General features: G+C 41.1%; 1 protein-coding gene across 1 annotated transcript; it reads left to right on the plus strand.

Annotated features, from left to right (window-relative positions):
* Positions 1 to 2,581: 2,581 nt before the first annotated feature.
* LOC114616337 (reversion-inducing cysteine-rich protein with Kazal motifs-like) lies at positions 2,582 to 13,223 on the plus strand (the record flags this gene model as incomplete). The annotated part of the gene is made up of 6 exons (XM_028761826.1): positions 2,582 to 2,615; positions 3,066 to 3,082; positions 3,821 to 3,853; positions 6,244 to 6,442; positions 8,069 to 8,336; positions 13,044 to 13,223. Coding segments are annotated over exons 1-6 (731 nt in total), but the record flags the coding sequence as incomplete, so codon positions are not given.
* Between the last annotated feature and the right edge of the window lie 874 nt (positions 13,224 to 14,097).

The following is a 14,097-nucleotide window of genomic DNA, read 5'->3' on the forward strand; positions in this document are numbered from 1 at the left end:
ATGTATGTGTGTATGTATTTATGTATGTGTGTATGTATTTATGTATGCACGTATGTATCTCCTAAGTATATCTTAGTTAATACCGGCCTCTGAGTCCCTGGAGCAGAGCTCTGCAGTTGTCTTTGTATCTGTCTCACATTCATTTACTTAACATTCGTTGAGTTGATGATGCAGTGAGCTGATACACCAGTGCATGTAGGAACTTCCTCAGTGATGAGCCACTGTCTGCCAAGAGCTTGCAGTCTAGGCCGTGAGAAGAGGAATCCACATAGACTTAGAAACAGTGAGCAAGCACACTGCTAGAAACATGCAGGAGATACACTGGGACCTGGAGGGAACCCCTTCCCGGCCTAAGGAGAAAGTAAGGTAAGACTGAGGATCAGTCAGAGCTGTGGCCAGAAATGGGATGATAATGCTTTCTCTTTTTATGTTTGAAATCATTATCCTGTTGCCCGTGTTGATCTTCGGATCCTGTCAGTCTCAGTACACTGGTGTGTTCTTGGGTTTCTAGTGCGGTATGCCCTCACCTCAGTACCACTGTAGTGTTTGTCTGTTAAATCAGATTAAGCGCTCTTCGGTGGAGGTCCCGTGGGTGTGGTAGTGTAAGCAGGTCATGGAAAGGCCTCCATACTAGAGAATGTGAACACTAACTTCCTGTTCCTGCCAGCAGATGGCGATCAGACATTTGAAAGACTTAGCTAGCTAAGACACCAGACTAGGTGATTTAAGACATGAAGTAGTGGGTTGGAGAGACCGCTCAGCGGTTAAGAGCACTGACTGCTCTTCCAGAGGTCCTGAGTTCAACTCCCAGCAACCACATGGTGGCTCACGACCACCTGTAACGGGCATCCGATGCCCTCTTCTGGTGTGTCTGAAGACAATAATAATATATAAAATCCTAAAACAAAAACAAAAAAAAAGACATGAAGTAATTATAAACTAATGCTGTAATTCATACATATTCCTTTGGCCTATCAATAATCAACAGTAGCTCAAACATCGAAAGAGTCGCTGATAATCAGGCACGGTGGCACACCCTGTAATCTCTGCACTTGGAAATTTAAGGCAGGAGGAATGCAAGTTTGAGGACAGCTGACTTAAAAAGAATGAAGATTATGTATAACAAACATAGGACTCTTTTATCAAAGCTGGATATGATCCATCTATAAAGTCAAAATGGGTGTAGCAGATTAATGACTTCATATCGCTAAAGTGACAGAACATATTTTTATATTTTAATGGTTTATTTATTTAGCTATTTTATGTGCATTGGTGGTTTGCTTGTATATATGACTGTGTGGGAGTGTCAGGTTCCCTGGACCTGGAGTTACAGACAGCTGTGAGCTGCATGTGAGTACTGGGAATTGAACTCTGGTCCCCTGAAAGAACAGCCAGTGCTCTTAACCACAGAGCCATCTCTGCAGCCCCAGACAAAACATTTTTAAACCATAGACTGAGTAAAGATGTAGAAGTAATTTATTAACATTAATGGTGCTTCTGTGTAAAAAATCAAGATTTCATTCTACACATCCAGGAAAACATTAAGAGAAGTGATATAGTTGCTTGGGGAATGTCTATACTCTGCAGGTGACATCAAGGAAGACAGGTTTTGTCCTCCTTTTCCTTCAGCAGTTTGCAAACTCTCTGCATTGTTTGCCCTGTTGGGGGAAGACTGGCTTCTGTAGCTATTTCTCCCTCCTGTGACCTCAGTCACATAAGGATGTTGAATCAGACAGCCTCTGAAACCCGAGCCTTTATTTCCTTTAGTGCCTTCCTCTTAAGCTAAGTGATCATACGACTGAACTGGAAGTGATATTTCTCTTGCTTATAAGCTCAAATTTTTAAAAGCTAGCTTGAACAAATTAATACATGTTAAGGCGGGGTTATGGAGAGTTGGTATGATTGACATTGCCGTCTGGATCCTTAGAGACCAGGGACATCTGACCTGTACTCAGCAACCTTTATGGCCTCTACTCACAAGAAGCTAATTAGTGCCCACTGCACCGCACTTTTTTTTTTTTTTTTTTTGGTTTGGTTTTTTGAGACAGGGTTTCTCTGTGTAGCCCTGGCTGTCCTGGAACTCACTCTGTAGACCAGGCTAGCCTCGAACTCTTGAACTCAGAAATCTGCCTGCCTCTGCCTCCCAAGTGCTGGGATTAAAGGCGTGCGCCTCCACCGCCCACCCACCCGGCAGTCTGCCACACTTTCAATAACAGAAAATGACTGCAGGCATCAGGTGTCATCCCTGGTGTGAAGCCAGCTTGAAACAGTGCACCCTGGAGGAATTCGTTGTCCCTTCCTATGAGAGCCAGGTTTGCTTATTTGTTAACTTACTCACTTTTGTTTGAATGAATAAGTGCACTGTGGGTTCCCCCTACAATGGAATATCGTTAGGTAGAGAGAAGCAATGCAATGCAGCTTCGTCAACAATATAGATAGACTTTTCTTTTGGCTGTTTGAACAGTCTTCCACTGTATCCCAGGGTGACCCAAAATGCACTATGTAGTTCAGGCTGGCTTCACATCAGTGACAGACCTCTCGGCTGACTCTCTCTAGTGATGGGTCACAGGTGGTAGCCACCATGTCTGCAAAGCCTTTGAAGCTGGATTTCCAAGGTTGGTAACGCTGGTCTTTTTTACTTGTGTTTTTTGTTGTTTCTTTTTCTTTTTTCTTTTTCTTTTTTCTTCTTTCTTTTTTTTTTTGAGACAAGTTCTCAAGCTCACTGTGTAGCTCAGGCTAGCTTCAAACTCAACATCCTCTTGCCTCAGTCTCCCAAGTGCTGAGATTACAAGCATATGCCACCATGCTTAACTAAAGATGGTCCTTTAAGTCCAGTCACTTAGCTGGACTTGATGGTCACGGTACATCTGATTTCCATCCATGCTTTATGTTTGCACATTTATTTTAGTAAGTTGTTCCATTCCAGTTATGGATCATACTGACTCATAGCTGACACGCCCTGCATAGCCTAATGGTTTTGGACAAGAAGAGTTTTGTTGTTGTTATTTTGTTTTGTTTCTTTTGTCTTTTTCTCGTTTTCTTTCCTGCTTTCCCTTATTTTTCAGGCAATGACTTAAACAGGGTAGGACATTCTGAACAATAATCTAAGACTTCTAGAAAAATTGGTTCTGATCTCAGACTCTGCTTTTAGCAACTTCTGGGGTCTAGTGCAGGTCTCCTCTGCCTAAGGCATGCTTCCCTCTGTAAAATGCTAGGGAGTTTCCCAAACTCTGGTCACAAGAAGACTAAATGAAAGCTATCTTTGAAACGTTGTATAAAATGTAGGTTTCTGTCACATGGGATAGGCTGGGAAGTTTGGGAGGTTCCACTGCAGTCATGCTGAAAACAATTAGAGGTCATTTCTGAGGTTGAATCAACTTGAAAATGCAGTGATTACAGGAAATAATGTATGTCCGAGTATATGTTATTATGTTATTTTCTAAAAAATGTTTTATACTCTACAAGAAAAAGTAGAAATCAGTACACAGTGATCCCCTCTAGACGCATGTCCTCCCTCACACGGTATTGTGCTCCTCACAGGGTACTGTGCTCCTCACAGGGTACTGTGCTCCTCACACAGTACTGTCCTCCCTCACACGGTACTGTGCTCCTCACACGCCAGTTCACAACTTAGGTCCCTCCCTACCACGGCTACATGACGGCTACTCTGAACCAGGAAGTTGTTTCAAAGCTTCTGTGTTTGCAGCCTTGAATTTAGAAAAGAATTAAAAATATGATACCCTGATTTCCATGTAATTCTAAAATGGAATGAAATTAGAAATTCTGCTTGTTAATTTGTTTGTTTTTCTTTAATTTACAGAATGCTCTTTCAGTTGCATTAGCAGAAATGAAAGTAAGTATATTGTCAATGATTGCACAAGCAGTCCAGAGAAGAAGACATTTTACAGACATAGTTAACAGTCAGGACTGATTGCCCATATCCTTAGCATTACACCTTCTAAGCCATCTGAAGAAGCAGGCACACAGGAATCTGCCAAGCCATTGCCTGTTCAAATCATTTATGTACTCTAGCAAGTCCTGTGTTCCAACTGCATATTTATAAACCAACACTCTAGTTAGATCACTAGAGAAAGATAACACCAATAATAGGGTCACTTTTGAGAAACCATACATGATACAGTCCTTGTTAAGGGCTGCTTTCAGTCCAGTCCACAGATATTTATTGAATACTTGCCTGGTGTGTTGCAAACACTTGTCTGTGGGGTACATGGCCAGAACACAAAGAACTTGGAAATGGAGGAGAATATGAGGTACCACACTGATACAGGGAAGCAGTTCGCAGGATCTCATTGCAACATTGCTTAGAAGAGACCTCATGGAGTTCGTAGGTTAATTGGGCCTTGAAGGTAAATAAGATATTTGTGGAAGGGGAATGAAAGAGAAGCCAACAAAGATGTGTACAGCGGAGAGTGAAGGAGCAGCATACTATCTGAAGGGTGTGTTGAGACCAACAGTTAGAAGTGGGAAAAGACAACCGAGGAACAAGCAGTTGGCTGGATTTGCTTGCTAATGTGGTGTATTGAAGAATAACACACAGTCTTGCACTTCTATTCTGTCAAACTGTGGCCTAGTTCAGAGTGTACCATATAGTCTTTGGCAGATAATCTTGGGTGCTCCCACACCAGCAAGGAAGCTAAGCCAATAGAGGAATCAAAAGACAGGCACTTGATCCTATTTCACTTCACGCACTGAAACTCCCAGAGCACCACCATTGCAGTGTACACTAATAAATGCAGCCAGAACCTCTGTGTGTGGCTGGAGATATAGCACAGAGGTAGAGTGTGTGTGTGCTTAGACACCTAAAGTCCTTGTCACCTCCAGCACCACACACAGCAGTACTGAAAAGCAGTTCCCCAAAATGAACGTATGTTCTTTGGCAGTAGACATAAACTTGTGAGTAGTTATAAGTCAAAGCTAGTACACAGTAGGTATGGAAAAGTGTTCTGGCCCAGGAAACTGAGGTGTGTCCTATAAGGTCACACCCTTACTTGGTTAATTTACATGACTCATGACTCGTCATTAGTTCTTGAAGTCAATTTCAAGTTCATTGCTCTTTGGAATTCATGATGCCCTGTTTCTGGCTCCCCCGTAGCCATTTCTGATATCACGTAGGAATTCTTAGCTGCCCCTCTAGCTCCTTTAGCACCCGCTACACTTACACTTTTAGATGCTGGGAGGGTCTCCTGTCTCCATCATAATTCCCACACCCAGACCTCCAGCCACACATTTCCCTTTCCCACAGTAAATGACATCCGTCGTGCATTTTTTGGTGTGCTTGTTTGCCTCACTATATATGTAGCCCAGCCTGGTCTTGAACTCTTGACTCTGCCTGCCATGTGCTGGGGATTGCAAGTGTGCACCAGCACTCCTGGCCACTAGGGTTGTTGCTGTTGGGACTTGTTTCATTTTATTTTCATCTCATGGAGTTTGAGTGGCCATCGTTTGTGATCATTCTGCCTCCATCTGCCAAGTGCTGTGTGATGACAGACGTGTGCTACATGCCTGGCGTTGGTTATTTTACAAATACAAAAGCAGTCACTTACCTTCAAATGACTTTGCTTTGACTTGAGACAAATTGTATTAGTTATAAAATGAAGACTTCTACAGTGTAGGAAGATTCTTACAGATGTGCCTACTATGTAAAATTTTGAGATTTCAGCTTCAAAGTACACATTTGTTAAATAATTAAGTTGCCTTGCTCTCTCTTGGTTTTTACAGATCCAAATAATAAGTTTAAGGCACTGTCATTGTGTTTTCTTTGGTTTGGCTTTGCTTTGTCTATAAATCTGCACAAGTGCACCTGGAAGGAGGCCATTCCTGTTTTCTCAGCATGGGCACTTTGGACACTGGGGAGGCAGTGTTGGTAATGTGACAGTTTTAGGGGCTTTGTTTACATTAGCAGTCGTGACATGCATTAAACACCTGATTATGCTCCCAAATTGTCATTACAACCAGCAATACTTGAATGTGCTTCTGCACACTTCCGGGATTGTGGCACTACTCAGGTAGGGACGTAGTTAACTAGAGAGAGTGTTAAGTTGATGAGTGTGACTGTCATGTGTCAGTGAGCACTTGAATGGCCCCATGGCTGAAGTCCTGCTGAATCACGTGTTTATCATCTATGGCATGCTTTACTTCTCACACTCAAAGCTGTGCCGTTGCTTACTGAGTTTACATTAACAAAAAGCTGTTTGTATTTCAGTGTTGTCTCTTTCTCCACAGTGGGCTCAGTATGCTGCAGTTATGCAGGGCATCACACCAACTGCCGAGAATTCTGTCAAGCCATTTTTTCGAACAGACTCTTCTCCTGGGCCATCTCAGATCAAAGCAGTGGAAAATTATTGTGCCTCTATCAGTCCACAGTTGATACACTGTGTCAACAATTACACCCAGTCTTATCCAATGAGAAACCCAACTGATAGTAAGTAAAAGGGTTGTGTTCTTCTCAGTCTTTGATAAAATAATTCATTTACAAACTGATGCATTCATGTAGATGTCTGTGGTCCAGTTCACTTGAGAAACATCCAGATTTCTTTGATGTACATCAGGTTAATCCTTTTGACCAGGAAATTCCATGTTGCCATTTATACAAGAAAACTTAGACATTTACATATATGTATATGAGAAAAAACATAGAAATGACCCAAAAATGCATTAGTAGGATATTGACTAAATTATATTTCTATGCAATAACCACACTTTACAACTAACAAAGGGGAGTACATTTATTCAGAAAGTCCAAGATGTACTAAGAAAAGCAAGTTTCAGAACTGAAAGCGTAGTCTGAGTTCTATTTAGCTGTTCTACACTATATATTTCTGTAATGCTGGAACTTTTATTAATGAGAAGTTCTTACTTTCATAAAAAATTATAAAAATAAGAGAGTAATATTTTTGAAAAATCAAGGTTGCCTAATGAATCTGTCCTTGCGGGATCTTGAGAGCACCTACTTTGTATATACTAGAATCCATTCCAATCACTGAGAAGCAGTCAGATTTTAAAGAGCTGACTGGTCAACCAGACTGACGAAAGGCTGACTTGTACGGCAGATGTTTGTGTTTATACTGGAATATTCTACAGCTTCTTTTATTATTCTTGAAAGTGGTGTGCATTGTGTGAGCATAATTGAAATCAGAATCTGAGGCTTTGACATCCTATGATGTGGTGGTGTGGCGAAAATCATACACCTGGCCTTCATTTATTTTGAAGCTGATCTGTGTTTCCTGACATTTAGGCTACACTGAAGTGTTGCCGCAGTAAGGGGATAGAAGCTCTAAGAAAACTAAAGCAGAAAGAGGTTTTAAGAGTAGAGCAATAAACTCCAGTGTCTGTCCTAACACAGGAACCTAGAAAGAGGGCTTTAAATTGAGTATGCCTCTTCAAATGCAGGCACCTAAGAAAGCTACTTGAAAGAACCATTCCAAAGTCTATAGCCTGGCTGAACGTATTCTTTTGGGTTTTAGTTCTTTGTAGAAAATTAAAGGCTGGGTGAGTGGGGACATTCACAGGCAAATCGTGGCCCATTAGCATGTTTGATGCCCTGGTTCAATCCCTATCATCAAGAAAGAAAAGAAAATTAAAGGCAGAAATAAACGAAGATATTGTCAGAGTTGATATTATCTAAATTACAATGTATATTAATTAGCTTCTAAAAGAAAGTCTGTGGTGTCTTAGGGTATGATTAAATGGATGAGTTTAACCATGGAAATTAGTCATCGATCTTATGTAAGGAGTCCCCACTAGACACAAGCAGGGATTAAGCCCACTTTGATTTGCTGTATTCTTTCAAAAGCATAATAAAGTGTTTTATGTGAACTTCTTAGGTGTAAGATGACTTACAATTTATAAGGATAGTTCTAGAGTGCTCCTGACTGGGGACTGTGGTGGATTCTGGGAAGAGAAACATTGCAGAATGATGGAGAGAGTAGGTCCTGTTTACTGCAGAGACTTGCACAGAGGCTTGTTGTTTTCTCCCTTGCTGCCATGTTCTTTTCATCTGAGCAATGTTATAAAATCAGCTAATAAAGGGCTTATGTCCTGAATGTAGGTTTATATTGCTGTGACAGAGCTGAAGACCATGCTTGCCAAAACGCCTGCAAGAAAATTCTAATGTCTAAGACAACAGAAATGGAGATTGTTGATGGTCTCATTGAGGGTTGTAAGACCCAGCCCTTGCCTCAAGATCCTCTTTGGCAGTGTTTTCTCGAAAGCTCGCAGTCGGTTCACCCCGGAGTCACTGTGCACCCTCCTCCCTCAACCGGCCTTGATGGGGCCAAATTGCACTGTTGCTCTAAAGCAAACACTTCAATCTGTAGGTTAGTATCTCATTTTCCTTTATCAAGATCAATAGAAAAAAGATTTTAATTGGTGACTTTTAACAAATGCCTTATTCTTGTATTGTGTAGGCTTAGCATTTGGAAGATAAAAAATCTGACACTGGGGAGTGTAGCTCAGTGGTAGACTGCTTAGCATGCACAGATTCGATTCTCAGTGCAAAAGGTAATAGAAGATATAAAATCTTTCACTTTTTAAAAATTTTTTAAAGAATATTATTTCTTTTATGCTTATGAGTGTCTGTCTGTATTTGGGTGAATGGATGGTACCCCCAGAAGCCCAAGAAGGCATCAGATCCCCTGAAGTTGGAGTTACAGACAACTGTAAGTTGCCATGCACATGCTAGGAACCGAACCTGGGTCCTGCAAGAGTGGAAAGCACTCTTCCCCACTAAGCCATCTCACCAGCCCAAAGTCTTTAATTATTTTGTTCAGCAAATATTTACTGAAGACTGTTTAAGTACAATACAATATTTTAGGGCCAGCAAGGTCACTACTTAGCAGGTAAAGACGCCTGCCACCCGGCCTGGTTAATTAATTAAATGATCTAAGTATAATTCTTGGGATCCACATGGCAGACGAGAAAACATACTCCCTCAAGTTGTTCCCTTACTGCTATACATTGTGTGTGAGCGTGCATGTGCACACACACATAAATAAGGACAATTTAATTAAAATATATATATGAATATTTCCTTGCATATATACATATGTACCACATGTATGCCTGGTGCCCACAGAAGTCAGAAGAGGTCATAGGATCCCATGGAACTTGAGTTCAGCCCTTTAAAATTTTGTTTTATAGATTGAGTGGTGTTATAAAAGATTAACTATTAAAAGGACAATAAATATTTAAAGATGATGTGATGTCATTAAGCTTACAGTATGCTGGGCCTGGAGAGATGGCTCGGTTAAGAGTACTTACTGTTCTTGCAGAAAACCTGAGTTTGGTTTCCAGCAACCACACTGGGTGGCTCAAAATTACCTCTAACTCCAACTGTGGGTGACCTGATATTCTCTTCTGGCATCTTCAGGCCCTTTACTCACAAGTATGTGTACAAACATATACTTATACATGTAAATAATTATTTAGAAGAATATATTTTGATCTGATATTTAAGAAATAGTCTCTTTATTACATTATGAAACTTTGGTATGAGGAGTATAACTTAGTTGGTAGAATGCTTGCCTAGCATGCATAAAGCCCTCTAATGCTACATAAACTAGACATGGAGACACAAATCTATAATCCCAGCACTCAGGAGGGTCAGCTTCAGCCTCAGCTACATACAGAGTTCAAGGCCATCCTGAGCCACATGATACCCACTGCTGAAGGAAGGAATGAACTTTGGATTTAAACAGTCTTTTGTTATAACAACCTTAGTGATATAGGCATCTGTGTTAGCTGGAGAATTACTGTGAGTGTGTGGTGGGGTGGTGGTTCTCAAACAAAATAATCTGCCATAGACAAATGAAGGAAGATTTATTTCAGTTCACCATTTTAAATGTTTCAGTTCATAGTCCTCTGGCTCCATTGGCTTGTTCTGAGGAGAAGCAGAATATTCCAGTGGAGGGAGTGTGGTGGTCAGAGCTGCGAACCCAGTCACCTACTTCCTCCAGTCAGACTTTTCAGCTAAACTGAACCTCCTAAAGTTCCTGCCAACTCTCACAATAGGGTTGCCAGCCAGGGACCAATCCTTCTGCACATGAGCCTTTGAGGAGTTATTTCACATCCAAATCATAGCAGCATCAAGTGGGAATTATACCCAGAGATAAAAATAATGCAAATGTTGACAGAGTAAACAATGTAGAGATGATACCTGAGATCATAATGAAAGTCACTTTCTGTTGCTGTGATAAGACACCATGACCAGGGCAACTTATGGAAGAATTAACTTATTTGGGGTTAGAGTCCATGACCATCATGGCAGGGAACGTGGGAGCAGGCAGGCATAGTGCTAGAACAGTAGTTAAGAGTCATATCTTGAGACACAATCATGAAACAGACTTGGATGTGGGGCAGCACAAGTCCTTTGAAACCTCAAAGCCCCTCTCCCCAATGACATACCTTCTACAACAGGGCCACACCTTTCTAATCCTTCCCGAATAGTTCCACCAACTGAGGACCATGTATTCAAATACATGAGCCCATGGAGCCATTCTCATTCAGACCACAGCAAAGATGTAACAGAAGTTTGCCTTATTAGAGGTTCTTTGCACAAAAAGGAGCCAAACATTACTAGGATATACTGAAGGAAAAATAAAAATATTTTATTCTCATAAAATTGGATGGACCATTACAAAAAGAAATTATGCCTAGGGTACTCCATCAAACTTTACTGAAGATACAAAAGAATCTAAACAAAGTCAATTGAAAGTCCTAATTGTAAGTAACCTGGCCCTATAGTTACAGAGATGGCTTCCATACAGAAGTTGATGAAGTTATTAGTGAGAGCGATGCTGAGGAGTGTTTCAGCACTCACAGAAGTAAATTTCTGTTTGTGCTGAGTGGCTGGGGCTTGGGATGGCTCGTGTTGCTGTTTGTTTTGTTTTTGTTTTTTGAGACAACTCTTCTCTAAGTAGTCCTAGCTGTCCTGAAACTCACTGTTTAAACCAGGTTGGCCTCAAACTCTGCCTCTGCCTCCCAAGTGCTAGGATTAAAGGTGTCAGCTTGTTAAACACGGCCAGCTTAGTTTTGGTTTTAAAGAGTATTATTGTTGTTTCTTAACATTTAGGAGAGAGTCTGCTGTGGTGCATGTGGAAATTAAAGGACAACTTGAGAGCTGGTTCTCTGCTTCCACCATATGGGTCCCAGGGTGTGTTAGGTTGGCAGCAGGCCGTATTACCTGCTGAGCTACCTTAACAACTCAGGGTGTATGGTTTGCTGAATGCTTTCAATTTCGTTAGACTTGACATTTCTGAAACCTTATGAGATAATTGGGGAAATTTATATAATTTCTGTTTTAAATGTTAGAAACTAACTCTGAGATGTTGAATAATCTATTCAGGGCAAATATAGAAAGTTAACAGCTAGAGGAAATATTGACTTCTTGTTCCTCAAATGTGCATGTTCCTGTGAGAGCCAGGGTCTGGTCTGTTTAACGATGCTGCATCACCAGTGCCTTGAAGAAGCACGCACATAAAACAGTGTTCATGACTACTGGAAGAATAGACAGCCAGACTGCAGAGTAAAGATATTTTCTTTAGGTCAGTGTTTTACAGCACTGGCTGCTTTTCCAACCAACCCAGGTTCAACTCCCAGCAACCACAGAGCAGCTCACAACTGTCTGTAATTTCAGTTCCAATAAATCTGATGTCCTTCATTTGCACCTAACACACACAGTGCACAGACATACATGCAGGCAAACATTCACACATTAAGAAAACAAACCTTCTTCATAGGGGTATTTTTGATAGTCAAATAACTGTGAGAACAGTGGGAAATATTTACTTACAGTTTTGTATATTTCAATGATACCAAATTTTCATAGTGAACATGTATTACTTTTATTTTAAAAAGTAAACTAATGAATTCAGTGTATAGAAGCACTTTGGAAATGTGACAGCAGAATTGCTATATCTGTAAAAACGTGTAAGGTGCTGTATAGTCACCAAATACTGAGCATCAGGGTGTTGTGCTCACCTCCAGTAGTGTGGAGAGGTTGTGAGGGTAATGTAAGGAATGTAAGTGACTTAACAAATTTTATTCTGTAAACCTCACCCCACCCCCATCTTTCCTGGTTCCGGGATACTGAACCCAGGTGTTAAGCACCCCAGGCACATAGTCTCACACAGAGTTGCTATTAAAATGCTTTAGTAAAGCAACTGCCTTCTCTGATTAGCATAATTAGAGGAGATTGTACCTTTGTGGAGGTAAAACCTTGTGTTTTACTTTAAATACATATTGAGAAAAGGAGGAAGTAAGAAAGCTATGGGAAAAAATTGTCAGAACTAAGGATGTACAAAACACCTTAAGGGATTGGAAAATGTAGTATTCACCTTTCTATCAATCATAGCAAAGGGGTTGGGTGATTTTTCTTTAATTTTTGGAAATTTATTTACTGATTTATTTATTTATTATTGGGGTGGAGTGGGATGGGCATGCATGCCATGGAACATGTGTGGAGATCAGCAGAAACTGCACTTCATTCTTTGCGTCCACCATAATGTGGGTCCTGGGGGTCAGACTCAGGTCACCAGGCTTGCATGTAAGCTCCACACCCGCTCAGCCATCTCTCAGTCCCACTCTGTCCTGTAAAACGATATTTTTAATATATACATTGTATTGTATTTTTTTTATTTTATTTGTATGAGTGTTTCCCTGCATGTATATCTGTGCACTTACATGCATGCCTGATGCCCTCAGAGGCCAGAGACGTGCGTTGGGTCACCTGGAACTGGAGCTACAGACAGTTATGAACTGCTGCCATGTGGGTGCTGGGAACCAAATCTAGACCTCCAGAAGAGCTCTTAATTGATGAGCTGCCTCTCCAGACACCTGCAGATGGTTTTTAAAAGGCCATTTTTCATGGAGAAGATGACTTTGTGTGGCGCCAAAGCTTCCAGGAGCTAGTTAATTTGTACTTTTTTCTTTATGTTCCTAAAATAATTAATACAATTGCAGTTTTGCACAGGTCAAATATTCATTGGTCTTTTCTCTAATGTTCTGCATTTATTCTTTTGTTTCAGGGAACTGTGCACGAAACTTTATAGCATGAGCTGGGGAAATACACAGAGTTGGCAAGAGTTTGACCGCATCTGTGAATATAATCCGGTGGAAGTGTCCATGTTGACATGTCTAGCTGATGTCCGGGAACCTTGCCAGTTGGGCTGTACAAACCTTACTTACTGTACAAACTTTAACAACAGGTACGAAAATTATTAATCATGAAAATAGAAATGCAGTATTATTAACTTGTTTTAAATAAATACCACTTCCTGATGTGCCTTCTAGAGTAAAAGAAAGTTTTTCTTTATGATTTTATCCCGACACACTCTGTCCCTTCTACATGGCCCCTGGAAAGGAAGTATGATTGCAAAGTCTCTTCTGATCAGGAGCTGCCTCAAGCTTCAGGAGCTCAGAGAATATTCTGTGCCTTCAGTCACTCTCCCTTCTGCACCAGTGGTTCACTGGTTTACTGGAAATGGTGGAGATCTCCAGGGTTGTGTTCTGAATGCCTATACTGGCTGGTTTTGTGTGTCAACTTGGCACATGCTGGAGTTATCACAGAGAAAGGATCTTCCCTTGAGGAAAGGCCTCCATGACATCTAGCTTTAAGGCATTTTCTCAATTAGTGATCAAGGGTGGGAGGGCCTATTGTGGATGGTGCCATCCCTGAGATGATAGTCCTGGGTTCTATAAGAAAGCAAGCAGAGAAAGCCAGGGAAAGCAAGCCAGTAAGCAACATCCCTCCATGGCCTCTGCATCAGCTCCTGCCTCCAGGTTCCTGCCCTGTGTGAATTCCAGTCCTGGCTTCCTTTGGTGATGAACAGCAGTGAGGAAGTGTAAGCTTAATAAACCCTTTCCTCCCCAACTTGGTTCTTGGTCATGATGTTTTGTTCAGGAATAGAAACCCTGACTAAGACAATGCCCCTTTCTGTTTTCTTCAGCTGCTAACTGATATGTTTCGGGCTCAGATCTTGGCCCCTTCTTTTTCTTACTAACCTGATACCTCAGGATACTCTGATTTGAATTCTTCAGTAAAGAAATATCCTTGAATTTTAGGCAGATGATTCCACCAGC

This window comes from Grammomys surdaster, unplaced genomic scaffold (assembly GCF_004785775.1).
Source record: "Grammomys surdaster isolate TR1022 unplaced genomic scaffold, NIH_TR_1.0 317132, whole genome shotgun sequence".
NCBI classification, from domain to species: Eukaryota; Metazoa; Chordata; class Mammalia; order Rodentia; family Muridae; genus Grammomys; species Grammomys surdaster.